This window comes from Macaca thibetana, chromosome 19, assembly GCF_024542745.1.
Source record: "Macaca thibetana thibetana isolate TM-01 chromosome 19, ASM2454274v1, whole genome shotgun sequence".
Classification (NCBI taxonomy): Eukaryota; Metazoa; Chordata; class Mammalia; order Primates; family Cercopithecidae; genus Macaca; species Macaca thibetana.
The window spans coordinates 5,157,913-5,184,931 of record NC_065596.1 but is presented as its reverse complement, the minus strand read 5'-3'; the positions used below and the strand labels follow the sequence as shown (position 1 = coordinate 5,184,931).

At 52.3% G+C, this 27,019-nt stretch overlaps 2 protein-coding genes across 4 annotated transcripts in view; one reads left to right on the top strand and one right to left on the bottom strand.

Moving 5' to 3' along the window:
• SUGP1 (SURP and G-patch domain containing 1) overlaps positions 1 to 27,019 on the bottom strand; it is a 273,381-nt gene that overhangs the window by 18,549 nt on the left and 227,813 nt on the right. Inside the window, exons 2-9 of the mRNA XM_050769532.1 lie at positions 25,795 to 25,830; positions 21,502 to 21,673; positions 14,946 to 15,049; positions 10,805 to 11,032; positions 8,677 to 8,995; positions 8,301 to 8,401; positions 7,212 to 7,335; positions 1,643 to 1,998 (exon numbers count right to left, since the gene is read on the bottom strand). Of these exons, the coding sequence (XP_050625489.1) occupies positions 1,643 to 1,998; positions 7,212 to 7,335; positions 8,301 to 8,401; positions 8,677 to 8,995; positions 10,805 to 11,032; positions 14,946 to 15,049; positions 21,502 to 21,673; positions 25,795 to 25,828 (1,438 nt within the window). The 5' untranslated portion in view covers positions 25,829 to 25,830. The remainder of the gene's footprint in view (positions 1 to 1,642; positions 1,999 to 7,211; positions 7,336 to 8,300; positions 8,402 to 8,676; positions 8,996 to 10,804; positions 11,033 to 14,945; positions 15,050 to 21,501; positions 21,674 to 25,794; positions 25,831 to 27,019) is intronic.
• Positions 26,011 to 27,019, top strand: part of MAU2 (MAU2 sister chromatid cohesion factor) — a 36,448-nt gene continuing 35,439 nt past the window's right edge. For all 3 annotated transcript variants that reach the window (XM_050769589.1, XM_050769590.1, XM_050769592.1), the window contains exon 1: positions 26,011 to 26,459. In XM_050769589.1, the coding sequence (XP_050625546.1) occupies positions 26,184 to 26,459 (276 nt within the window). In that variant the 5' untranslated portion in view covers positions 26,011 to 26,183. The remainder of the gene's footprint in view (positions 26,460 to 27,019) is intronic.

Below are 27,019 nucleotides of genomic sequence, written 5' to 3'. Positions count from 1 at the left end.
AAATTCCATCTCTACAAAAACTACAAAAATTAGCCAGGTGTGCTGGTATGCATTTATAGTCCCACCTACTTGGGAGGCTGAGATGGGAAGATCACTTGAGCTTGGGGAGGTCGAGGCTGCAGTGAGTAGCCATTAAACTCCAGCCTGGGTGACAGAGTGAGACCCTGTCTCAAACAAAACAAAACAAAACAAAACAAAAAACAAAAAAAAACCCAATAGGCTAAAGACCTAAATTTAAGAGCTAAAGGTACGAAACTCTCGGTAGGAAACACAGGGGCAAATTTTCATGCACGGATTTGGCAATGGTTCCTTAAAAATGATACCAAAAGCATAAACTACAGAAGAAAAAAATAGATAAATTTGACTTCATTAAAATTCCATTTCTAGAGAGGGCTGGATTACAGCAGGCACTGGGAAACTACACAACCACTTGCCCCCTCCCTGGCACTGCTACCCCCGGAAGGTCTGCCTTCAGTTCAAAAAACAAACAAACAAACAAAAAAACCAATGATCTTTCTGGCCACATTAAAAAAAAGAAAGAAAAGTTTTAAATTGTATGCATCAAAAAACACTAATTACTAAAGTGAAAAGACAACCCATAAAATGAGAGAAAGTATTTGTAAATCACATAGCCAATGAGGGGGTTAATATCCAGAATCTATAAAAAAACTCATACAACTCAACAACACAAACAACCCAACTTTAAAATGGGCAAAGGAGGCTGGGTGCAGTGGCTCACGCCTGGAAACTCAGGACTCTGAGAGGCTGAGGCAGGAAGATGGCTTGAGTCCAGGAGTTCAAGACCAGCCTGGGTAACATACTGAGATCTTGTTTCTATAATAACTTGGCAAAGCCGGGCCTGGTGGCTCACTTCAGGTCAGGAGTTCAAGACCAGCCTGGTCGACATGGTGAAATCCTGCCTCTACTAAAGAAAAGATACAAAAATTAGCTGAGCATAACGGTGTGCGCCTGTAGTCCCAGCTACTCTAGGGGCTGAAGTAGGAGAATCGCTTGAATCCGGAAGGTGGGCCGGGAGCAGTGGCTCACACCTGTAATCCCAGCACTTTGGGAGGCCGAGGCAGGCGGATCACAAGGTCAGGAGATCGAGACCATCCTGGCTAACATGGTGAAACCCCGTCTCTACTAAAAAATACAAAAATTAGGTGGGCGTGGTGGCAGGCACCTGTAGTCCCAGCTACTCGGGAGGCTGAGACAGGAGAATGGCGTGAACCCCAGAGATGGAGCTTGCAGTGAGCCGAGATTGTGCCACTGCACTCCAGCCTGGGCAACAGAGCAAGACTCCATCTCAAAAAAAAAAAAAAAAAAAAAAAAAAGAAAAAAGAAAAAAAAAAGGCAGAAGTGCAATAGGCCCAGCAATTCCACACCTAGGTATACCGATAAGAGAACTGAAAATGGATTCACAGCAGTATTATTCACAATAGCCAAGTGGTGTGAACAACCTAAGAGTTCATTCACAGATGAGTGGATAAGCCAAATGTGGTATGTACACACAGTGGAAGATGTGGCCAAAGAAGGAATGAAATTCTGACACAATCTACAACGTGGATGAACCTTGAAGACATTATGCTCAGTGAAGAAACCAGAGGCTTCCAACAGAGGGAGGGGGAGGGGGTCTGCCCACCTGACAGAGGTGAGGGAGAGGCGTCCACGTCCCTCTGCACCAGCTCAGCAGGTGGGAGCTCTACTTTATCCTCTTCAGGCCCCCACCGGCTCTTCCGCTTCCTCTTCACGGTAGCTGCGGAGGCTGGCTTCCCAGGGGCAGCTGGAGCAGGGATGACGGTGGGCACAGGCGTGGATGAGGCGGGGCAGGTGGTGGCTGGGGGTAAGGACCCTGACAGGGCTTCAGGCGGGGACTTGCGCTTCAGGCCGGGGTCGGGTGCTGTGAGGCTGCCTGTGGAGCTGGCCTTGGCTTTCCGGAACTCCTCCAGCTTCTGTCGGTAGTACTTGTACCCTTGGCTGTTGGGCTCGTACAGAAAGCTGCAAAGGAGAGTTGGGGGGTGCATTGTCAGCTAGGCCCGAGGCCCTGTCCCTGATTCTGGGCAGGAGCAGTTCTGGCCTTGTGTGCCCACGTTGGCCAGGGTCATGTCATGATCACGGTCTCCACCACAACCTCCTGCCCTGCCAGGCCTCCTGGCAGTGGCTGCTGGTTCTGGTGGCCTGATGCCCTTCCTTTGAACTGTGGGTCACTCCAATCCTCACCCTGTATTTATCAGGCACCCATCACACTGTCATTTTTTACCCTGCTACAAAGGGAAAGGGCAGGGACCCTCACATTCTTCCCCAGGGCCTGGGAAAGGCGAGACATTCACACCAAGAAATCTCAGATTGTGGGGAGACACCAGACATGAGACAGGGCAGAGGGACTTGTCTTGATCCCAATGGCTTCTCAAATGCATCTCTAAGACATTGAACATCAGAACAGAACAAGGAGCTGATTTCCACTTCCTATGGGGGCAGGCAGCCTCAGGGCAATGTGGCTTCCAGTAAGGCCAGGAGCACAGGTCTTCTCAGTCCCTACCCAGCCTGAGGAACAGAGCAGGTGGCGCTGGTTCACAGCTGGGTTCCACACCTACTGGCGCCTCTCAGACTGTACACGTCCCCAGTCCACAGGACCGTCTTTTTTTTTTTCTTTTTTGAGACAGAGTGTCGCTCCGTCGCCCAGGCTGGAGTGCAGTGGCGTGATCTCGGCTCACTGCAAGCTCTGCCTCCTGGGTTCACGCCATTCTCCTGCCTCAGCCTCCCAAGTAGCTGGGACTACAGGCGCCTGCCACCATGTCCAGCTAATTTTTTGTATTTTTAGTAGAGACGGGATTTCACCGTGTTAGCCAGGATGGTCTCGATCTCCTGACCTCATGATCTGTCCGCCTTGGCCTCCCAAAGTGCTGGGATTACAGGCTTGAGCCACCGCGCCCAGCCACAGGACTGTCTTTGAGGTCTATGCTAAAAGGAAGAGTCGTGGCCAAGCTCCACATGGCAGAACACTGGGAGAGAACCGAACACGTGTACAGCCTTGAACGCATGTTACAGTGCTGAACAACATGGGGCTGGACCTGCACTTGTGAATCTGGAGGGATGGTCATTGCACCAAGGCATGCTACTAACGTGAACTAAAGGGTCAAGCATGCTGTGAAGTCCTTTTGTGTAAGACAGAGACCAGGTGCAGCGGCTCACGTCTGTAATCCCAACTCTTTGGGAAGCCGAGGTGGGCAGATCATCTGAGGTCAGGAGTTCGTGACCAGCCTGGCCAACATGGTGAAACCCCATCTGTACTACAAATACAAAAATCAGCTGGGCCTGGTGGCACGCGCCTGTAGTCCCAACTGCTCGGGAGGCTGAGGCAGGAGAATTGCTCAAACCTGGGAGGCGGAGGTTGCAGTGAGCCAAGATTGGGTCACTGCACTCTAGCCTGGACAACAGAGTGAGACTCCATCTCAAAAAAATAAGATAAATAAATAAATAGTGAACGAGCAGCAAGAGACCCCTTAGACAATTTCTACATGAGCCTGTGTGTCTACGGCCCTGCTAACATCCGGTACCTCAGGAGGGTGGGACAGAAGGACAGGAGACGGCAGCATCTTCTCTGTGATCCTGGGTCATGGTACAAGTGTGACTCAGTGAGGGACATTTGTACAAATTAAGAGGTAAAAGCCACAACTGTTCAGGAGGGAAGGGAACAGTTGGTCAGATTTGGAAAAGACACTTGACAGCCGGGTGAGTTCAGACACAGATTTGAGGCCAAGCTGGGGAGGCTCACTTGCCAAGGCTAAGCGGGCATGGGGATGTGGGGGCATCTTCCTGGCCTCAGCTGGTGCTTCACCCTGAATGTCCTCCAGGATGGCCCAAGGATGCATTACAGTCCCCTGGAGGGTCTGCCCATCTTGGGGAGGAGGTTACAATGGCACCCAATGGTGGACCCCCATGAGGGGGAGAAAGTGGAGCCCCCACAACCCCATCTAGAACAGGGCTGAGTGCACCACCAAGGCTCCCCTCTGGTGGAACTAATCCCACCCTGAGCCCAGTGATAACCACTGTTAAGGTGTTTCCTGTCAGTTTCAACAAAGATTTACCTTAATAGAGCCGTGATTCTATTTTACATATCCCAGTTTTAAAAAAAATTTCTGCCTGAAGCTGATGACATAAGCCTTTCCTGTTAGAACGGTGGAAGCATGTTCACTGACTAGCCTTGCCTCAGTTTCCTCACGCTGGGCTGCCGGCTCACATGGGTGCCTTCTGAAGGCGGCATACTCCACTGGGGAGATGCGCTGATGATTTAGCCCACAGAGGCTGGACACTGTGTCACTGACTTTTCTTTCCTTTTTTTTTTTTTTTTTTTTGAGATGGAGTCTCGCTGTTGCCCAGGCTGGTGTGCAGTGGCGTGATCTCGGCTCACTGCAAGCTCTGCCTCCCGGATTCAGACCATTCTCCTGCCTCAACCTCCCGACTAGCTGGGACTACAGGTGCCCACCACCCACGCCCGGCTTTTTTTTTTTTTTTTTTTTTTTATTTTTTAGTAGAGACGGGGTTTCACCATATGTTAGCCAGGATGGTCTTGATCTCCTGACCTCATGATCTGCCTGCCTCAGCCTCCCAAAGTGCTGGGATTACAGGAGTGAGCCACCACGCCCAGCCTACTGACTTTACTATAGCTGATGCTCTATTGACATGATTTCCAGGATGTACCTCAGAAATGGGAGAATGACTACTCCAAGGGATGGGCGTTTCCAGCTTTTCATTTTTATTTGTTTGTCTGTTTTTCAAGACGGAGTCTTGCTCTTGTTGCCAAGGCTGGAGTGTTGTGGCGCGATCTTGGCTCACCGCAACCTCCACCTCCCGGGTTCAAGCCATTCTCCTGCCTCAGCCTCCTGAGTAGCTGGGATTACAGGCATGTGCCACCACACCTGGCTAATCTTGTATTTTTAGTAGAGATGGGGTTTTTCCATGTTGGTGAGGCTGGTCTTGAACTCTCAACCTCAGGTGATCCACCTGCCTCAGCCTCCCAACGTGCTGGGATTACATGTGTGAACCACCACGCCCAGCCTCATTTTTTATTTTTTGAGATGGGTCTTGCTCTGTCACCCAGGCTGGAGTGCTATGGCACGATCTCGGCTGCCTCTGCCTCCTGGGTTCAAGCGATTTTCCTGCCTCAGCCTCCCAAGTAGCTGGGATTATAGGTGCACGCCACCATGCCCAATACATTTTTATATTTTTAGTAGAGACGGGGTTTCGCCATGTTGGCCAGGCTGTTCTCAAACTCCTGACATCAGGTGATCCACCTGCCTCAGCCTCCCAAAGTGCTGGGATTATAGGCGTGAGCCACCACACCAGGCCTCCAGCTTCTTTATAGCCATGCAGTTGGTTAAGAATTGTTTCCCAAAGTGGCTGGGGTGTGCCTGGCCCACAGGCGTGACAGGGAAGGGCCAGGAGTGGCCACATGAGGTGGCTGTTAGATTTGGGGGTGAGGGGAGGTCTGCCAACCACGTGGGTCCAACCAGCATTTCTGTGCTTTGGGGCTGCCTCATATCTGACCCTGCATGGAGATTAAACACAGGCGCAAATCTGCATGCCCTGCAGGGGCCTGAATACCTGGTCGTCCCCCCTGACCCATCCAGTTCTTTCCTGGTCTGGCTATAGTTCTGCAGTGAGTGTGGGGATGAGTTCCCTTCAGCCTCAACTCCTTTGGCTGCCCAGGGTACCCACCCCAGGCGACCTCAACCAGCCTGGCCTCCCCCACAGCCACACCTGACAAGCTGGGCACCTGTCAGCAATACCCCAGAACAGAAAGGACACACAGGATGGCCGGGGCCACCTGCACCAATAGTATCTCTCAGTTCTGACATCTGGGGAGAGGCTAGGCTGCAGCGACTGGTCCCTGGACCCCTCTGACCGGGCAGAGCCACCAGGCTCTGGGCCTTGGACAGAATTCCAAATCCTTGCCTGCTTCTCCCTTTGAAAAGGTTTCACAGTCAGTGTCTACCTACAATGACAGCAAACTAGGTTTCCTATTTATATAGCCTTAATCAGGCAAATGAAGGAAAGACACAATGACTTGGAGGAGACTAGTGACCTAACCCTGAGGTGTGGCCAACAACTCAATGGTCCCCAGGGCAAGTCCCAGATTCAGGACACCTGGGGGGCGCTCCAGTCCCAGGCAGATCCCTCTCCTGAATTCCAGGCCCAAACAATCCACGACCCCAACACAGGCTCCCGGACACAGAGGTACCAGACTGGGTACACAGAGGCACCAGCCCCTCTCCCTGTCCCCATCCACTAGGTCAGCTGAGCCTTGACCCTCCCTGTTCCCAGCCCCCACGTTCCCTCAGTCCCACCTCCCAAGGGTGGCCCACTGCCCTCGTCTGCCTGGACCTGGCCTGGCCATGTCTGCCCACCCTCCACGACCTTGGTCAGTGACCACAAAAAGCACAGTTGCCCCATCTGCGATGAAGTCTGCTGAATCAACCAGCCCAGAGAGCTGCTGCTCCAGGACTTTGTCATGTGCTGTCACACCTCCTCAATGACTGAGTCGGGGCTTGTGTAACCTCATGGGCACGTTACCCCCACATCCCCCAGGCACCCACTTGCCTCCCCAGGCACAGAGCAAGTCCCAAACCCACCCAATGAATTGATGAGCCAGTGAACACAGACCTAGCCACTGGGGCTAGGGTGCGACCGCATGGTGGGGGATGGCAGGGAGGCTAGGCTGCTTGTCATGCACCCACCCTTCTGTGGAACTCACATACAGGCTGGGTGTTCCCCCTCCATAGATCCTAAAGTTCTCCATTCTCTGCCACTTCCCTCGTCATAAAGGGGAGACCCTGAGAACGTACACAACATAAACTAAACACTACTGTGAATTTCCACTTGAGAGCCTGACCTGCCCCCGGTCAAGGGCTGCCATGTGTCCCAAAGACAACTGGGCAAGTGCTAGAGACTTTCTCCATGAGGCACCTAAAAGACACAAAGGCCCCAAAGGCCCCGTGCACCTGCCTCAGAGACCACCCAGGGTGCTGGTGTGCGTGTGGGACATGCCTGCAGGGAGGCAGAGCCGGGCTCTGGGGTCAGAGACTCTTAGACCTGCCAGCATCTCACAGTGGGACCCCAGCAAGTGGCTGGACTCTGCCGATCCAGTGTCCTCCCCTGCAGGGGGGCTGTGGCCAAGGTGACGGTCACCTCCCTGGCAGGGCCCCCCTTACCTGAATGCCTGGTTCTCACGGTTGTTCTGGAGGGCAATGGTTTCCACCTCGGGACCCCCGTCCGCTATGAACCTGGCCAACTTTTCTGCAAGGTTCTTGACCTCTTCGTCCTCTGGGGGTGAAACTTTAAGCAGGCTGTCAGTACTGGGCTCAACTCACCACACCCAACAGCCTAATTTCTGCTAAGAACCCCAAGGGCAACAAGTGGGGTTTGTTTTAGGAATGATGCAAAGAGAAACAGGCAAATGGGAATCAGATTACTGCACTGGGACCAGACGCCAGAGTTCATAACACACCTCCAGCCCCCGCCCCCTGCCCCCCCACCCTGTCCAACAAGGGAGGTCAAGAGGGCCTGGGACACGAGCCGGGACAAACGATCCAAATGTGACAGCAGGTCTGGGTGGGGTAGGAGGGGAGATGGGAGCATCCCAGGTCACATGGCCGGGGGGTGCTGTTGGGCCTCCTTTCCTTGGGAGAGGCTCAGGGCACAGGGCCACAGGGAACACAAGGAACAAACTTCTGCAGCCTGCGCTTGGCCTGAACATCAATCCCGCCCACCCACCAACACTTGGCTGGGATTTTATGTCATCGCAGTCGAAGACCAGCTCACCAGCTCGTATTTCCCCTTCCCCTGAAATTCATCCCATCCGAATTGCACCAGCTGACAGTGTCTGTCCCCCAGGTCCTCAGCCGTACACTACACTTGCCTTGCCCTGTCCTCAGTGCCCAGGAGGAAGCTGGGGCTCATTAACACTTGTTAACGTAACAAAGAACCAACAAGCAAAAGCCCCCTCTACCCAGGGTACTGCCCTGAACTGATCTCCCAGGAGTGACCTCGATCGCCAAGAGCACCCGTGTACCCCACACATGTGGCTTGACACTCAGGCTTCACCAGGTCCTTGGAGCACTGAGGGGGAAGGTGGTGTCAGACCCATTCCCAGAGTGACCCCAGATGCCTGGGAGAATACTGACCTCAACCACCAGTGCCACACAGTGCCACTCCAGCGCCTCCAGGAACCCCGATTCCACACTGGGGCACGGTATGTCCACAGGCCTCCCCAGAACCTCCCGCCCACTCTGTCCACCTACCTTTCTGAGAGGCTGCCTGCGACTTCTGTGCTTCCTTTCTTATCTCAGCCACCTTCTTCCTGTAGTAGAGGAATTCCCTGCTATTCTTATCGTGCAAAAATCTGGAGAGGAGGAAGTTTGCAGAAGAGAGGGAAAAATGAGTATCTGTGACAGGCGTATCCCTGTAGCTTCTATCTCACAAAAAAAGGCAGGCTGGCGAGCAGGGACCCAAAAGCAAGTCTCCGTGCCACATGGGAGCCACTCGTCACTTCTAGTGAGAATCAGAAAACGCTTGGAACAGCATCCGGCCCACGCTAGCAAGCAACCAGCCCCGCACGTGCGACTGTGCAGCAAATTCATTCAATAGCACAGCCTTCCCTTCCCCGGAGATACTCACGCAAATGCTGGGTTATCCTTGTAGTCCTCCATAGCTACTTTTTCTAACTCGGGGCCTCCTTCTGCCACAAAGCGGGCCAATTTCTCTATCACTTTCCGAGTCTCGGCTCCCTCTGGGGGTGAAACTTTAAGGAGGCTGTCAGTACTGGGGTTCAACTCACACACCCCACAGTCAATAGGCACACTCTCTCTACGGACCACAACGACAGAGGGGTGGGGGGAGAAGAGTGTGAGATGCAGGAGGCTGTCGGGCGTCCCGAGTCCAGGCACAAAACACCATGATGAGGGGGGAGTTGGTCTCACTGTCTTGGTGAGACACACTGGGTGGGAGAGAAGTGTGTGAGGCTGTGGTGAGCTCCAGGCTGGAAGCTAGCAGAAAATATATCCAGCTTCCCCTGGTTGTGGGGGGGGGGGAAACGCTTAATTCTTTTCTTTCTTTACCAGTTTTCAGCATAACACATCGGTTCCCTTTCATCCTTCAAAGATGACACATTCTTTTTTTAAAAATACCATTATGAGCTCTGATTTAAACACACTGGGTGGGTTTCGATCCATGGCAATTAGTGTCATAGAAGCTCTGCAGCCGGTGGAGCCTCTTCAAGCTGGCTCCTGAGGGCTCTGGACATGGCCCCAGGAGTCTCTGATGGCCTCCTTGCCATCTGCCGGGACAGGGCGCTCCAAGATCATCTCATACACTTCCTGCCCAGACCCAGAGCCAGCCACTTCTCCAAGAAGTCGGTTTCCATGAGAAACTGCGTCTCCAGACCAGCATCTGGGCGCTAGGGATGCTCAATGCCACGGGCTTAATCATTATCTCGGGGCCTTTTCAGTGAACAGAGCTATAAAGATATATTTTTATATACGGATTAGCCTCCCCACTGAGCCATGTGGAACGTGCTTTTGCATTTTTTCCCTGGCCTGTTTCTGAGGCTGAGTTTGTCAGCTACTACACAGATCACAGCCCTTGTAGGAGACGCACAGGAGAAATTTCTCACTGCCAGCAAGTACCTGGCAACTGGGTAACATGCCAGATCTGTGGCTAATCTTATTCCCCTTGTTGCTTGGGCTACTGGGAATCGGGGAGAGGTGGGGAGTGTGTGGCCCAGCAAGCGCCGCTGTGAGGTCCCAAGGGCATTCCACGACCATCTTTCACCCTAGGTCGCCCTCCTGCCACAGGCCCAGCAACAATCCTGACCTGGTCGCTGTTTACAGGAACAGGTGGGTTTCTGAGGCCACGCAGACAGTGGGCCATAATAAGCTTCAATTCAAGGGCCTCGAGACACTCGATACCCCTTGTAATGCAGCAGTTCCCAACAGGGTACCCTTGGAGCTGCAGGGGAACCTCTCTAAGGAAAGGACACACACCAGCTCCATTCTGACTAATGGCCCAGGGGCCAGGCTGGCCTCTGATCCGCTCGGACACACAGCCAGAAGCAAGGGGTCTCAAAGCTGTCATGGCACAACTCCACGGTCGCTTCAGTCTGTGCTGTCAGGGTGACGTGACCTCACCAGCCAGCCCTCCACGCAGTTCAGGTGTCACGGGGCCTCATTCTGAATGTGGACAGGGCTAGACTTGCTAGCAATGCTGTCACCACAGCCACCCCCTTTGCCCTTCTATGGTGGGGGATCTGGACAAGCTCACCCATGACCAGTGACCGTCCTTTCCTAGGAATAGGAGAGAACACCCTCCAACCTGCGGCTCATACCTCTGGCCTAAACGCAGGGGACAGTAACCCATGGTTGGGGCAGTGCTTCGGGGCCTCCAGGGCTCAGCTGAAGAGCCTTAGAAGCTCCTCCAAGAAGGGATATGAGGATGCCCTTTTGGAGCAAATGCGAGAAGGGCGTGCGCCCCTGCCCTGGCTGGGTGAGCCGCTGTGTGAGTGGAAGATGGATCCCGCTGCTCCCAAGATGAAGCCCACGCGCTGATGCCCAGCAACACCCCAGCCCTGCCCCTCACCCTCCTTTGCTCTCCTCACCCCAGAGGGCCCAAGGCTCAGCTCAGAGACCTGGTGGCTGCAACTCAGCCCAAAGCACCCACGCCCCTGGCAGCACTTGCCCTGCCCACCACAGATCCCACCTGCTAGAGCACGGGCACTGGTGGTGGGGGAGCAGCAGCTCCCACAACTTACCTTTGATCTCCAGCCACTGCTCATAGTCCTCCTCCTCGTCCTCATCGGGGGACTGGAAGACACTTGGGCGGTGTGCCACGGGCAGCTGCTTGGCGTGGGAGTAGCTCTTCATGGGGCCTGGCAGGCTAGTCAGCCCCAGGCCTGTCCGCCTGCTGATGAGCAGGGACCTCTTCCCGGCACTGGGGGTGGGTGTGCTGGGAGGGGCGCTGGGAGCACTGGGCGGGGCATCTGGTATAGAAGGAAGGATATGCGCACTCAGGGTGCTGGGTACCTCTCCCGAGTCCCCAAATCCTAGTTTACAACCATTCCCTTGGAGGTCTGTGGCCAGGCTAACTGACCGGGGCCAGACTACTGGGTGTTCTCACCCTGAGACCTGATGGGGAAGGGACTCAAACCAGCCTTCCTCATTCTAGGATGAATTTGGCCTCGGGTTAACATTTCTTAGCTGTTCCCTAGGAAACCTGACAAAGGTCGAGGACCAGCTGTTTCACCAGTAACAATGGGCTCTGGTCAGTAAATCCCAAAATCAAGAGACATGGGCAGAAGCTCCGTGGGTGACGATTTACCCACCTGGCCTGTTACACTGCACACCTGTAGGCAACCAACCTAGAGACAGGGGTCCCATTCTTTGCACAGGCATTGCTACCGCTGGGGAAGGCTGGGAATCCCCTGGGGCACTGACAAGGGGTCCAGGTGCAGACCTGAAGACCAGCCATTCTAGCCCATACCTTGCTGTCCAGAGGACCTACAGTGCAGAAGCACCCACAGCAAAGCAGGGGATGGGGCAGCGCTGGTGTGTGACAGCTTCAGGAAGAGCCCTGAGTCTGGGGGGGAGCAGCATCATGAAACTGGCCAGCTCACCACCCTGAGAACAGGACTAGGGCTCCCAGACCATTAGATAGAGGCTGGCTCTGCACTTGTGGGCCTCATCTTTTTTTTAGTGACAGGGTCTCGCTCTGTCACCCAGGCTGAAGTGCAGTGGTGCAATCATGGTTCACTGCAGCCTCAACCTCCTGAACTCCTGGGCTCAAGCAATCCTCCCAGCTCAGCCTCCAGAGTAGCTGGGGCTACAGGTGCTCACCATCATGACTGGCTAATTTTATTTTTATTTTTTTGCAGAGATGGGTTCTTGCTAGGTTGTCCAGGCTGGTCTCACACTCTTGGATTCAAGCTATCCTCCCACCCCAGCCTCCCAAAGGGATTACAGACATGAGCCACCAAGCCTGGCAGGGGCTTCATCTGGTTTTTTTTTGTTTTGTTTTTTTTGAGACGGAGTCTCGCTCTGTCACCCAGGCTGGAGTGCAGTGGCTGGATCTCAGCTCACTGCAAGCTCCGCCTCCTGGGTTCACACCATTCTCCTGCCTCAGCCTCCTTAGTAGCTGGGACTACAGGTGCCCACCACCACGCCCAGCTAGTTTTTTGTATTTTTTAGTAGAGACGGGGTTTCACCGTGTTAGCCAGGATGGTCTCGATCTCCTGACCTCGTGATCCGCCCGTCTCGGCCTCCCAAAGTGCTGGGATTACAGGCTTGAGCCACCGCGCCCGGCCGGCTTCATCTTTTTAAGCCTTAGCTTCCTAAATGGAAAGTGTGGAAATGGAGGCAACCAGCTGCTTACAGAACCCAGTAAGATTTAGATGTACCATCTAGACCTAAAAAAAAATCATGTCAAGTAAGAGAAAAAAGCTTAGAACAAAATGCACACTATGTCGTCATCTGGGTAAACGGTCAAACATCTGAAACTATGGCACATACTGCTTGAGTGAGAGGACAACAGCAGTTGTCAGACACACAATTTCTCGACAGTTATTTCCTGTAAGAAAGGGGGATGGGAGGACTTCAACCTTTGGTATTCTTCTTTTTCCCTTTTTGAAACTGAGTCTTGCTCTGTTGCCCAGGCTGAAGTGCAGTGGCGCGAACTCGGCTCATGGCAATCTCCGCCTCCCAGGTTCATGCGATTCTCCCGTCTCAGCCTCCCAAGCAGCTGGGATTACAGGGGTGTGCCACCATGCCCGGCTAATTTTTGTATTTTTGTAGACACAGGGTTTTACCACATTGGCCAGGCTGGTCTCAAACTCCTGACTTCAGGAGATGCACTTGCCTCGGCCTTCCAAAGTGCTAGAATTACAGGTGTGAGCCACTGTGCCCAGTGAGTATTTTTCATTATTAAAAAAGATCAGGAGTATCAAAGGCAAAATGTTACATCTATGAATTCTTTTTTTTTTTTTTTTTTTTTTGAGACAGAGTCTTGCTCTGTTGCTCAGGCTAGAGTACAGAGATGCGATCTCCACTCACTGCTACCTCCACCTCACAGGCCCAAAAGCGATCCACCCATCTCAGCCTCCCAAGTACTTGGGGCTAAAAGCATGCACCGCCATGCCTGGCTAATTGTATTTTTTTTGTAGACAGATTTAGCCATGTTGCCCAGGCTGGTCTTGAATTCCCAAGCTCAAGCAATCCTGTCCCCTGCAGCCTCCCAAAGTGCTAGGATTACAGGCATGAGCCACCGCACCCAGCCGACATCTATGAATTCTGAGAGAAGAAAACACGACATGTGTTATCAGATGTCTACCAAAGGGAAACAGAGGTAGAAAGAGGTGTCCCTTCAGAGGATTGAGAGCACAGGCGTCGTCTGCTTGTACGGAGCAAGGGACATGGCAGGCACTAAGTCCACATTCCCTGGCACACAGGGTGTTACCCAATGAACACCAGTGCCCCGGTGGTCACTGTTGGGTGCCCCCAGCTGCCTGCCCACCCGGCACCTCAGCAGTAGCAGTCCCCAGAATCTGCTGTTCTCTGATGTAGCTCAGGTGTCTCTGGTCAGCCCAGTGTCCCTGCAAACCCTGTCTGCAGAAGACTTGCTCACTCCTGCTGGTGGGTTCCAGCTGACCCAGCTTAGGGATGCCTCTAACTCCCAAAGTGGTCCCGCAAGTGTGGGGAGGGCTTCATCATGGCTCCACCTGCCCCCGACTGAAATCTGACTTATCTGTCTCTGCTCCTACAGGGTAAGCACACTGAGGGCAGGGTCTATATTTGCCACCTTGGTAATTTTTTTTTTTTTTTTTTTTTGAGACAAAGTATCGCTCTTGTCCCCCAGGCTGGAGTACAATGGCGCCATCTCAGCTCACCGCAACCTCCAACTCCTGGGTTCAAGCGATTCTCCTGCCTCAGCCTCCTGAGTAGCTGGGATTACAGGCGCCTGCCACCACGCCCGGCTAATTTTTGTGGAGACAAGGTTTCACCAGGTTGGCCAGGCTGGTCTCGAACTCCTGCCTCAGGTGATCCACCCGTCTCACCTCCCAAAGTGCTGGGATTACAGGCGTGAGCCACTGCACCCAGCCTGCCCCTTTTGGTATTAATTTATGTATTTATTACTTGGTCCGGGTACAACAGCTCCAGCCTGTAATCTCAACACTTTGGGAGGCTGAGGCAGGTGGATTGCTTGAGCTTTGTCCAAGACCAGAGTGACCAACATGGCGAAATCCCAACTCTACAAAAAATACAAAAATTAGCCAGGTGTGGTGGCATGCCCCTGTAGCCCCAGCCGCAGGGAGGCTGAGGCAGAAGGTTTGCTTGAGCCCCAGAGGTTGAGGCTGCAGTGCACTATGATTGCACTACTGCATTCTAACCTGAGCAAGAGTGAGGCCCTGTCTCAAAAAAACAAAAATTATTGGCCGGGCGGGGTGGCTCACGCCTGTAATCCCAGCACTCTGGGAGGCTGAGGTGGGTGGATAACGAGGTCAGGAGATGGAGACTATCCTGGCTAACACGGTGAAAGCCTGTCTCTACTAAAAATATTTAATTAGCTGGGCATGGTGGCGGGCGCCTGTAGTTCCAGCTACTCAGGAGGCTGAGGCAGGAGAATGGCGTGAAACCGGGAGGCGGAGCTTGCAATGAGCTGAGATGGTGCCACTGCACTCCAGCCTGGGCGACAGAGCCAGACTCCGTCTCAAAAAAAAAAAAAAAGAAAAATTTATGTATTATTTATTTATGCCTTTGGTGCACGTATGCGTGGAACGAGGGCAATCTATGATTATGGGTGAGCAGAAGGAGTCTGAGGTGGGACCCGTCACTTCCCACATGCCCGGCAACCCCAGGGGGAGATGCAAGGACAGCACCAGGAAAGGGGAGGCCTACACTCACCTGTGCTGGTCTGTGCCTTCTGCAACTTCAGAAACTGCTGCAAGAAGCTACCATCGTTGGCAAACTTGTTGGAAACGCAGGAAGAGTTGTGTGCATTTGTGATTCTAGAACCAAGACAGAGGACAGAGAGGGTGAGCTGGCTAGAGAAGCAGTGAGGGCACCAGAGGACGAGGATGAGGATGAGGATGAGGCCATCACCTCGCCCATCACGGTCCCTAACACACCCCAGCACTCTCACCTACGGGGACCCCAAACTAGCCCCCAGAGATTTCAGGAGACTACTGCGAAGTGTGCACAGCAGGCTTCGGTATGGTAAGCTGGGAACAATCTTGTTCTGATAAGAGCAATACTCCATATATTATCTCTGCCTGAATATTAACCCTCCAGGTTCAAATGGCCCTCCAACAAGATGGTTCCTGCTCTCTCCGCACAGCACCTGTCCTCCCTTGCTAGTTAATTATCTGGGTTGTTACTGACTCACATCTGCCCTCCTGCTAGACCTTAGAGTTCTCTAAGGCAGGGCCTACACGTCTCTCTCTCTCTCTCTCTCTCTCTCTCTCTCTCTCTCTCTCTCTCTCTCTCTCTCTCAGGCTGGAATGCAGTGGCGCAATCTTGGCTCACTGCAACCTCCTCCACCCAGGCTCAAGAGATTGTCATGCTGTGCCACCCCACCTGGCTAATTTTTGTATTTTTAGTAGAGAGGGGGTTTCGTTATGTTGGCCAGGCTGGTCTCAAACTTCTAACCTCAAGCGATCCTCCCACCTCATCCTCCCAAAGTGTTGGGATTACAAGTGTGAGCCACTGCGCCCGACCTATTTATTTTTAAGAGACAAGGCCTTGCTCCGTTGCCCTGGCTAAAGTGCAGAGTGTAATGGTGTGATAACAGGGACTACAAGCTTGTGCCACCATGCTTGGCTAATTTTTTTAATTTTTTTTTTGGTAGAGGTAAGATCTCGCTATGTTGCCCAGGCTGGTCTCGAACTCCTGGCCTCCAGCAATGGTCCCACCTCAGCCTCCCAAGTCGCTAGGACTAAAAGCATGTGACACTGTTCCTGGCCAATGCCATTTTTTGACAGGCATGAAGGGCAGCTCTGACAACAGTGTATCAGCTGTCCCCAGCTTTGATTAATATTTAATCAAATTAAATACATTTGATTTAAATATATTTAGGCCCCTGGGTTTGCCTTTGTGTTAAACTTGTTAAAAACAGATTCTTTAAAAAGTAAAACGTGGCTGGGCGCGGTGGCTCAAGCCTGTAATCCCAGCACTTTGGGAGGCCGAGACGGGCAGATCACGAGGTCAGGAGATCGAGACCATCCTGGCTAACACGGTGAAACCCCGTCTCTACTAAAAATACAAAAAACTAGCCGGGCGAGGTGGTGGCGCCTGTAGTCCCAGCTACTCGGGAGGCTGAGGCAGGAGAATGGCGTAAACCCGGGAGGCGGAGCTTGCAATGAGCTGAGATCTGGCCACTGCACTCCAGCTCGGGCGACAGAGCCAGACTCCGTCTCAAAAAAAAAAAAAAGTAAAACGTATACTTTGCCAAAAAAAAAAAAAAAAAAAAGAGGAGAGGGAGAGGGTGAAGATAAAATATAAAATGCCCTGTGATTCTTCTAGCAAGATTGTTTTGGCTGTTTTCTTAGAAATGTGTGATGCCCGAAGAAATGCTTGCAGACCCCAGCTCTGAGCTGCAGGCCCACTTGGGTAAAGAAACACAGGCTTTGGCTAAGCACAGTGGCTCATCCCTGTAATCCCAGCTACTCAAGAGACTGAGGCAGGAGAATCATTTGAGCCCAGGAGTTTGAGGCTGCCATGACATGATCATGCCACTGCACTTCAGCCTGGGCAACAGAGTGAGATCGTGTTTCTTAAAAAAAAAAAAAAAAAAGTAAGAGAGGCTCATTATGGAAAAAATGGAAATGTAGAAAAACTGAAATAAGGCCGGGCGCGGTGGCTCACGCCTGTAATCCCAGCACTTTGGGAGGCCGAGACGGGCGGATCACGAGGTCAGGAGATCGAGACCATCCTGGCTAACACGGTGAAACCCCGTCTCTACTAAAAAATACAAAAAAATAGCCGGGCGAAGTGGCGGGCGCCTGTAGTCCCAGCTACTTGGGAGGCTGAGGCAGGAGAATGGCGTGAACCCGGGAGGCGGAGCTTGCAGTGAGCTGAGATCCGGCCACTGCACTCCAGCCTGGGTGACAGAGCGAGACTCCGTCTCAAAAAAAAAAAAAAAGGAAAACTGAAATAAGTCTGGGCAATATGGAGAAAACCCCATCTCTACAAACAATACAAAAAATTAGCTGGGTGTGGTGGTGTATGCCTATAGTCCCAGCACTCCAGAGGATCACCAGAGCCCAGGAGGTCAAGGCTGAAGTGGGCTGCAATCATGCCACTGCACTCCAGCCTGGGTGACGGAGTAAGACCATTTCAAAAAAACTAAAAAGAAAGGAAAAACTGAAACATAGAAAGGAATGGGAAAATCCAACAAAGTCTACCTACTTTGCAACAGCCACCATTAACACTGGTATATATCTTCATTTTGCTCTCTAAATTAGAAGTCAGAGGAAATAAGGCTGTGATCACAGCACACACTCTACTTCTTCCATTTCCTACTATAGCACACCATCCTGCTCCAATCTCAAATTCCTCACATACGCTGCTTTTTAAATCCACATGACTTTGGATGTACCAATGGTGCTAAAAGCTCATGGAGTCCACAGGGCTAGCATTTTTCCTTTAAAAACGAAAAAGGAATAATGTTTAGTTCATTAGAACTAAAATAACCTAAATAAATCAACAAGGGGCACTGGTTAAATAAATGACAGGCCATCCACAAGGAAGATGGGGCAGCCCTGAAAAGTTGAAATTTTAGACAAGCAATCATATACAATGTTAAAGGAAAAACAAAAGGGCAGGATATAAAACTATATCTACAGTGTGGTTCTACTTACATCGAAATACATTTGAATTAAAAATTGTTAGAAAGGCCGGGTGCGGTACCTCACACCTGTAATCCCAGCACTTCGGGAGGCCAAGGCAAGCGGATCACCTGAGGTCAGGAGTTCAAGACCAGCCTGGCCAACATGACGAAAACCCGTCTCTACTAAAAATACAAAAAATTAGCCGGGCATGGTAGCGGGCACCTGTAATCCCAGTCAGTCACTTGGGAAGCTGAGACAGGAGAATCGCTTGAACCCAGGAAGCGAATGTTGCAGTGGGCCAAGATCGTGCCACTGCACTCCAGCCTGGACGACAGAGTTAGACTTCATCTCAAATAATAAAAAAAAAATTGTGGCCAGGCGCGGTGGCTGAAGCCTGTAATCCCAGCACTTTGGGAGGCCGAGACGGGCGGATCACAAGGTCAGGAGATCGAGACCATCCTGGCTAACACGGCGAAACCCCGTCTCTACTAAAAAAAAAAAAACACACAAAAAATTAGCCGGGCGAGGTGGCGGCGCCTGTGGTCCCAGCTACTCGGGAGGCTGAGGCAGGAGAATGGCGTGAACCCGGGAGGCGGAGCTTGCAGTGAGCTGAGATCCGGCCACTGCACTCCAGCCTGGGCGACAGAGCGAGACTCCGTCTCAAAAAAAAAAATTGTTAGACAAACATATCGGGCCAGGAGCAGCGGCTCACACCTGTAATCCTAATGCTTTGGGAGGCCAAGGTAGGAGGATCACTTGAACCCAGAAGTTTGAAACCAGCCTGGGCAACATAGTGAGACCCCATCTCTACACAAAATTTAAAAATTAGCTGGGCATGGCAGTGGACATCTGTAGTCCCAGTTACTCAAGGGGCTGAGGTGGGAGGATAGCTTGAGTCCGGGAATTCAAGGCTGCAGTGAGCTATGATGGTGCTACCGCACTGCAGCCTGGGTGACAGAGTGAGATCCTGCCTCTGAAATAAAACAGGCCCAGCGCGGTGGCTCATGGTTGTAATCCCAGCACTTTGGGAGGCAGAGGCGCGTAGATCACCTGAGGCCAGCAGTTTAAGACCAGCCTGGTCAACATGGTGAAACCCTGCCTCTATTAAAATACAAAAAAATGGCCAGGTTCAGTGGCTTATGCCTGTAATCCTAGCACTCTGTGAGTCCAAGGTGGGAGGATCAACCTGAGGCCAGGAGTTCAAGACCAGCCTGGGCCAACATGGTGAAACCCCATCTCTACTTAAATACAAAAAATAGCCGGGCATGATGGTGGGTTCCTGTAATCCCAGCTACTTGGGAGGCTAAGCAGAAAAATCGCTTGAGCCCAAGAGGCGGAGGTCACAGTGAGCCGAGATCACAGCACTGCACTCAAGCCTGGGCAGCTAAGTGAGACTCTGTCTCAAAACAAACAAACAAACAAAAAAATAGCCGGGCATGGTGGCGCACACTGGTAATCCCAGCTACTCCAGAGGTTGAGCAGGAGAATCACTTGAACCCAACAGGTGGAGGTTGTAGTGAGCTGAGATGGTGCCATGACACTCCAGTCTTTGTGACAGAGCAAGACTCATCTCAAAAATAAATAAATTAAATTAAATAGAAAAACACCTCAACACTCAACCAGAGCTTATCTCTGGGTTGCAGAGTTACGAGTGACTTTGGTTTTTTGTTTACCTCTCCTCTACTTCCTGGATTTCCTACCATGTACGTGAATTACCTTTAAAGTTTAAAAAAAGGAGTAGAAGTAATTTTATATGAAAGAGGAGGTTCAATGTTGACACTAAACAACCAGGACATTCTGGGCACCCCTCAGAGAACTTCACTCAGGAGGGACCAGGAAGAGGTGGGGACAAGGAAAGACAAGAAATCACATTCAGGCTGTAGAGTACAGTGAAAGGCTCCTACCTGAAAACCACTGGTAACAAATACTGGGAGATAAAAATGCTGGTTCTTGGCCAGGCGCAGTGGCTCACACCTATAATCCCAGCACTTTGGGAGGCCAAGACGGGTGGATCACCTGAGGTCGGGAGTTTGAGACCAGCCTGACCAACATAGAGAAACCCAGTCTCTACTAAAAATACTAAATTAGCCAGGCATGGTGGCGCATGCCTGTAATCCCAGTTACCTGGGAGGCTGAGGCAGGAGAATCGCTTGAACCTGGGAGGCAGAGGTTGTGGTGAGCTGAGATTGCGCCACTGCACTCCAGCCTGGGCAACAAAAAGAAAAGAAAAAAGAAAAGGCAAGAGCTGCTGGGTGCAGTGGCTCACACCTGTAATCCCTTTGGGAGGCCAAGGTGGGAGGATCACTTGAGTCTAAGAGATCGGGACCAACCTGGGCAACATAACAATACCTCATCTCTACAAAAAATAGAAAAAATTAGCCAGGCATGGTGGCATGTGCCTGTGGTCCCAGCTACTTGGGAGGCTGAGGCAGGAGAACTGCTAAAGCCCAAAAGTTCAAGGCTTCAGTGAGCCATGATCCCACCACTGCACTCCGGTCTGGGTGACAGAACAAAACCCCGTCTCAAAGAAAAAAAAAAAAGAAAAGGAAAGGCTAGAACTGGGACAAGGCCTTGGGGAAGGTTGACACACACTATATTCCAGACCACAGAGGAAGGGGCCTGCATCTCAGATTATCAACCTCCAGCCAAAAAATCTTGGATCTGGTCATCCTCATCATAACACCAACCCTTGATCAAAACCCTTGGTGCCATCAGTGTTTCTCAGGACAGGCAAGAGGAAACCCTTGCTGAGCTACCATCCACCTCCCATCCACTAAGGGACAGCCCCTTTGGTACAGCAGCTCAGGCTGGCCCTCCACATATGGGCTGTCTCCCCTTTCTGCTCTCTGCTGGGCAGGCCTTTCTCTGCTTCCTCAGTGGCCGGCTCCACCTGGGCTTTCAGGATGCAAAGCTTCTCTGTGGCCTTACTGTGGCCACGGGGCCTGGGAACACACTGCCTTGTGTTATCTTCCAGGAGCTCTGGGGTGGCACCCACATCCCTTTGCTAGTAGTTTGTGACTCCATAAGGGCAGAGTTTTTTGTTTGTTTTTTTTTTTTTGAGACAGTCTCACTCTGTGGCCCAGGGTAGTGTGCAGTGGCACGATCTCAACTCACTGTAACTTCTGCCTCCCAGATCTCAGAGATTCTCGTGCCTCAGCCTCCTGAGCAGCTGGGACCACAGGCAAGTACCACAATGCCCAGCTAATTTTTTGTATTTTTTAGTAGAGGTGGGGTTTCACTATGTTGGCAAATATGGTCTCAAACTCCTGGCCTCTAGTGATCCTCTGCCTCAGCCTCCCCAAGGCTAGGATTACAGGTGTGAGGCAGCACATCTGGACTCAACGCAGAGATCTTTACACTGTTATACCCCTGCCCTCTGCACCACACCACAGCTGGCTGACAGTAAGTAACTGCTGAGTGGATGAGCTGGCAGGCTGTCCTCTGGGCTCCCACGTATTCCTCATTTCTCTCTTGCCACAGTGAGCCTCCCAAGGGCATCTGGGTCATTCCTTGGATCATGAGGCTATGGCTGGGTGCAAGCACACGCTGACTGCCCTCACAAGCCAAACCCTGTGATGGTGACCCTCAAAGACTCCCATTCAGGCCCCATCCAGGCCCCAGGAGGCACTTACTCGCCAGGATGTGGGGGCTGAGGGGTGGCCACCTGATTCTGCTTGGCTTTCTGTTCCATTTTGGCTTCAATTTCCCGTTTCTTCTGAGCGATGAGTTCTTCCTGGTGAAGGATGTTCATGTTCATTTTTCCAGATTTAGGGGGAGCAACCCCAAACCACCGGTTAGCCTTTCCTGGGAAGGGAAAAGGAGTACGTCAGAAATCACCTTCACTCCATAAACACCCCAAGAAGCTGTGACAGGCCAGAGAGCAACTGATGTTCAGATTAATTTATACATTTATTGGTTCATTGATTCAGCAAACACGTAACAGAGAGAGAGCGCAGGTCTCTGCCCACGTGGGACTTGCTTCGGGCTGGGAAGACAATAGACCCAAAACAAAAGAGTAACTTTTGGGCCAGCGTGGAGGCTCATGCCTGTAATCCCAGCACTTTGGGAGGCAAGGGCAGGTGGATCACCTGAGGTCAGGAGATCGAGAACAGCCTGGCCAACATGGTGAAACCCTGTCTCCACTAAAAATACAAAAATTAGCTGGGCATGGTGACCTGTGCCCATAACCCCAGCTACTAGGTAGGCCGAGGCAGGAGAATTGCTTGAACCAGGGAGGCAAAGGTTGCAGTGAGCTAAGATGGTGCCACTGCACTCTAGCCTGGCAACAGAGCAAGACTCCGTCTCAAAAAAAAAAAAAAAAAAGTAACTGCACAATATTGTAAGAGCTCTGCTGGAAACCAAAAAATGGTGAAAAATAGTAACAGGAGAGTACATATGCAGGTAGGGCAACCAGAAAATAAACACTAGAGGAAGAGGTATTTAAACCAGAAAAAACAAATAAGAAGCCAGCATCATGAAAAGCCAAAAGGGAGATATCTGGGCACAAGGAGCATATGCGAAAGCTCAGGGCAGGAAGAAGGCTGGTACATCCAAGGAGCAGCATGGTTAGAGGAGCCTGCTCCAAGGACAGAGAGAGGCAGGGCATGTCAGAGCATCGGTGACTTTATTTTTTTATTTTTTATTTTTTTGAGATGGAGTCTCGCTCTGTCGCCCAGGCTGGAGTGCAGTTGCGCGATCTCTGCTCACTGCAAGCTCTGCCTCCCGGGTTCACGCCATTCTCCTGACTCAGCCTCCCGAGTAGCTGGGACTATAGGCGCCCACCACCATGTCTGGCTAATTTTTTGTTTGTTTGTTTGTTTGTTTAGTAGAGATGGGGTTTCATCGTGTTAGCCAGGATGGTCTCGATCTCCTGAACTCGTGATCTGCCCACCTCGGCCTCCCAAAGTGTTGGGATTACAGGCATGCGCCCGGCCCTGTGCTTTATTATAAGGGCTTTGGGGAGTGATGGAGAAGCACTAAGATGAAGAATGACAAGATTCATTGGGTCTTTTTTTTGAAACAGAGTCCGGCTCTGTTTCCCAGGCTGGAGTGCAGTGGTGTGATCTCGGCTCACTGCAGCCTCCGCCTCCCTGGCTCAAGCAATCCTCCCACCTCAGTCTCCTGAATAGCTGGGATTACAGGCATGCACCACCACACCTGGCTAATTTTTAAATTTTTTCATAGAGATGAGGTCTTCCTATAGTGCCCAGGCTGGTCTCAAACATTCTTTCCACCTTGGCCTCCCAAAGTGATGGGATTTACAGGCATGAGCCACTGTGCCCCAGTGGCTTTTTTTTTTTTTTTGAGGTAGAGTCTTACTCTGTCAGCCAATATGGAGTGCAGTGGCCCCATCTTGGCTCACTGCAACCTCCACCTCCCAGGTTCAAGTGATTCTCCTGCCTCAGCCTCCTGAGTAGCTGGGATTACAGGCGCTCACCACCACGCCTGGCAAATTTTTATATTTTCAGTAGAGTTAGGGTTTCTCCATGTTGTCCAGGCTTGTCTCGAACTCCTGTCCTCAAGGGAGCCTCCCATTTAAGTCTCTCAAAGATCTGGGATTACAGGCGTGAGCCACCGAACCCAGCCTTCTTTTTTTTTTGAGATGAACTCTTGCTCTTTTCCCCCAGGCTAGAGTGCCATGGCACGATCTCGGCTCACTGCAACCTCCACCTCTCAAGTTCCAGCGATTCTCCTGCCTCAGCCTCCCGAGTAGCTGGGATTACAGGCATCTGCCACCACGCTTGTCTAATTTTTTTGAATTTTTAGTAAAGATGGGATTTCACCGTGTTGGCCAGGCTGGTCTCAAACTTCTGACCTCAAGTGATCCACCCACCTCGGCCTCCCAAAGTGCTGGGATTACAGGCATGAGCCACAGCACCCGGCCGCCTTTTTTGTTTGTTTGTTTGTTTTTTGTTTTTTGAGACGGGGTCTCACTGAGTTGCCCAGGCCAGAGGGCAGTTGCATGATCATAGCTCACTGTATCCTCAAACTCCTGGGCTCTAGAGATTCTCCCACCTCAGCACCTGAGTACCTAGGACTACAGGCACACTCCACCAGGCCTAGCTATTTATTTTAGTTTTTGTAGAGACAGGTTTTTGCTATGTTGCCCAGGCTAGTCTTGAACTCCTGTCCTCAAGGGAGCCTCCCATTTAAGTCTCCCAAAGTGCTGAGATTTTAGGTGTGGATCACCACACCTGGCCAATATCCACAGGGTCTTTTTATTTTCATCCTGGCTACTAGGTAATCATTTCGGCCAGAGAATCCATAGGCAACAAGACCAGGGAGGCTCACTGGCTCCAAGCAACAGACAATAACGTCTTCAGACGAGGGTGATAGCATTGAGACAGGGAAGACACCTCAGAGGTTCCCCATGGGACTCAGAATAAAATCCAAATTTTAGAAGTCTGAGCTGGGCATGGTGATTCACATCTGTAATTCCAGCACTTTGGGAGGCTGAAGCAGGCAAATCACTTGAAGTCAGGAGTTCGAGACCAGCCTAGCCAACAGGGTGAAACCCCGTCTCTACTAAAAATACAAAAAAAAAGGAAAAAAAATTGGCCAGGTGCGGTGGCGGGCACCTGTAATCCCAGCTACTCAGGAGGCTGAGGCAGGAGAATGGCTTGTACCCGGCAGGTAGAAGTTGCAGAGAGCCGACATCATGCCACTGCACTTCAGCCTGCGACACAGAGCAAAACTCCGCTTCAGAAAAAAAGAATTCTAAAAGGCCATTTTCAAGGCCCTGCCAGATGGTTCCCCTCCCTTCTGCTTCATCCTTGACATTCTTCAAAAGGACAAGCCCATCCTACCAGGGCCTCTGCATTTACTGGCCCCCCTCTGTGTGGAAAGCTCCACCCTCCAGGGATTCCCAGAGCTGACATTCACTGTCTCAACTGAAATGTCTTCTACTTAAAAGCGCCCTTCCTTGGGCCAGGTGTGGTGGCTCACACCTTGACATAATCCCAGCACTTTAAGAGGCTGAGGTGGGAGGATCGCTTGAGCCTAGGAGTTCCAGACCTGCATGGGAAACGTGGCAACACAAAAAAAAATACACAAATTCGCTGTGTGTGGTGGCACGCACCTATGGTCCCAGCTACTTGGGAGGCTGAGGTGGGAGGATCACCTGAACCCAGGGAGCCACAGTGAGCCGTGATTGTGCTACTGCGCTACAGCCTGGGCAACAAAGTGAGACCCTGTCTCAAAAAAAAAAGAAAGAAAGAAACAAAAGGTCTTTCCTGACTACCCTGTATCAGGAGCCTCCACTCTCCACCTCACATCATACGTAAGTCTTTGTAAATATTTTCTTATTAATGCACTGACTCCCCAGTAGAAAGCAACCTCCAGAAAAGTAGGGCCCTGCTTCGGTCACCGCTGCAGGCGTAGCGCCTAGCACAGTGCCTGGCACACAGTGAGCACGCCCTAAGTATTTGCTGATGGATAAATGCATTCTATTCTGGGAAAGTAGAAAAGCCAAGGTTTGCAGCAAAGTGAGGGTCAAAAGACGCGGGAAAGTGTCTCAAGGGAGCCTCAAAGCACTTCGGAAAAGCAGCTTTTTCAGAAAGCGGGACACAAACCAGAGGGCAGCTGCCACGAAAAGTGGGGTGCAGGGACAGCCCAAGGTTGCCGCTGTATTGGGGAACGGAGGTTGGAGCAGCCCTGAAGGCGGTTGTTTTGGAAACGGGAGGCAGGGCTGAGCCGGGTGGCGGCCTCTACGGAGATCCGTGCGTCCTCAGCAAACCAGGCGGGGGCGGCCAGCAACCTGGGTCTGGGGTCTCGAGAAACCAAGAGGTGCAGAAGCCGAAGCTTTGGGCTGCCCCGGGCTGAAGCGAGGGATCCACGGGTCGCAATAAGACGGACCCGAGGAGTAAGGGGAGACACCTAGCCCCAGGGACCCAGGCAGGCGCCTGAGGGGAGGCGGGGGCTGTTACCTGCAACATCCCGGTTGTCCATCTTGAGACTCATCCAATCCCACAATGCTCCGGCACCACTTAAGGGGCCCTGTTATAGTGTGCATCGCCTGATGGGAGATGTAGTCCGCCTCGGTCAGACTCTCCCTATTCCTGCGTGGACGACTGGGTTTTTTACCTCCAGAAACGAAAGCCTCATCCTATCGGCGATGCCTAAGTCCCAGTCATGATAACCAGACGGCGTCGCCCTTTTTACACCTTCCCGGAGCGGCGGTCATCCCAAATACAAACTACATGTTCCAGGATGCTTTGGGCGGCAGATCTCGCGGAAGCCGCGAGAGAGCCCGGCCCCGCCTCGCGCGCCTGCTTCCGCCTCCCTGTGGCGGCGGCTTGTTGTTGTGGAGGCCAAAATGGCGGCTCAGGCGGCGGCGGCGGCGCAGGCGGCGGCGGCTCAGGCTGCGCAGGCCGAGGCGGCCGACTCTTGGTACCTGGCGCTTCTGGGCTTCGCTGAACACTTCCGCACTTCCAGCCCGCCCAAAATCCGCCTTTGCGTGCACTGCTTGCAGGCCGTGTTCCCCTTCAAGCCGCCCCAGCGCATCGAGGCCCGTACACACCTGCAACTGGGCTCCGTTCTCTATCACCACACCAAGAACAGCGAGCAGGCGCGCAGCCACCTGGAGAAGGCGGTGAGCGCGGGCCGGGCCGCGAGGGAGGAGTCGCGGGCTCCTTGCAAGACCTGGGCTGACGGGTCGCGACCGCGACGGGCGGGGGCCGCTCCTCGGCGACCTGGGGGCGCGACCTCCGTCAAAGCCACAGGACCCCCGCCCGCCTCTGCCGGACCCTAAAGCCACCAGCCTCTCAGGGGACACGAAGGCCTCGCCCCCCACGCCTTATTTCCCGTCTCTGATGACAGGGCTCCAGGAGCCCCGTCACTTTAGTCTAAAAGTTGCTTGTTCTTGGGAGCAACAGGATCCGCAAATCGTCTGGTTTTCAGGAGGATCCCACCTGTTGGTGGCGATGGGGACATCACAGGGTCCTGAAGCTACTAGCTCCTCCTGGTTCAGCTTCGGGAGCATCAAGCCCCAAACGCTTCCACCTAAAGTGACTTGGGGTAGGGGTTGGCGGAGGCGAGACCCCTGGCATTCCCCCGGGAATCGGAAGTCTGGTCTCTCAGGAACCTGGAAGGGCATCCTCCTCCTTGGACGTGGAAGTTTGGTACTCGTGGTTTCTGGAGGGTCTCGTGCAC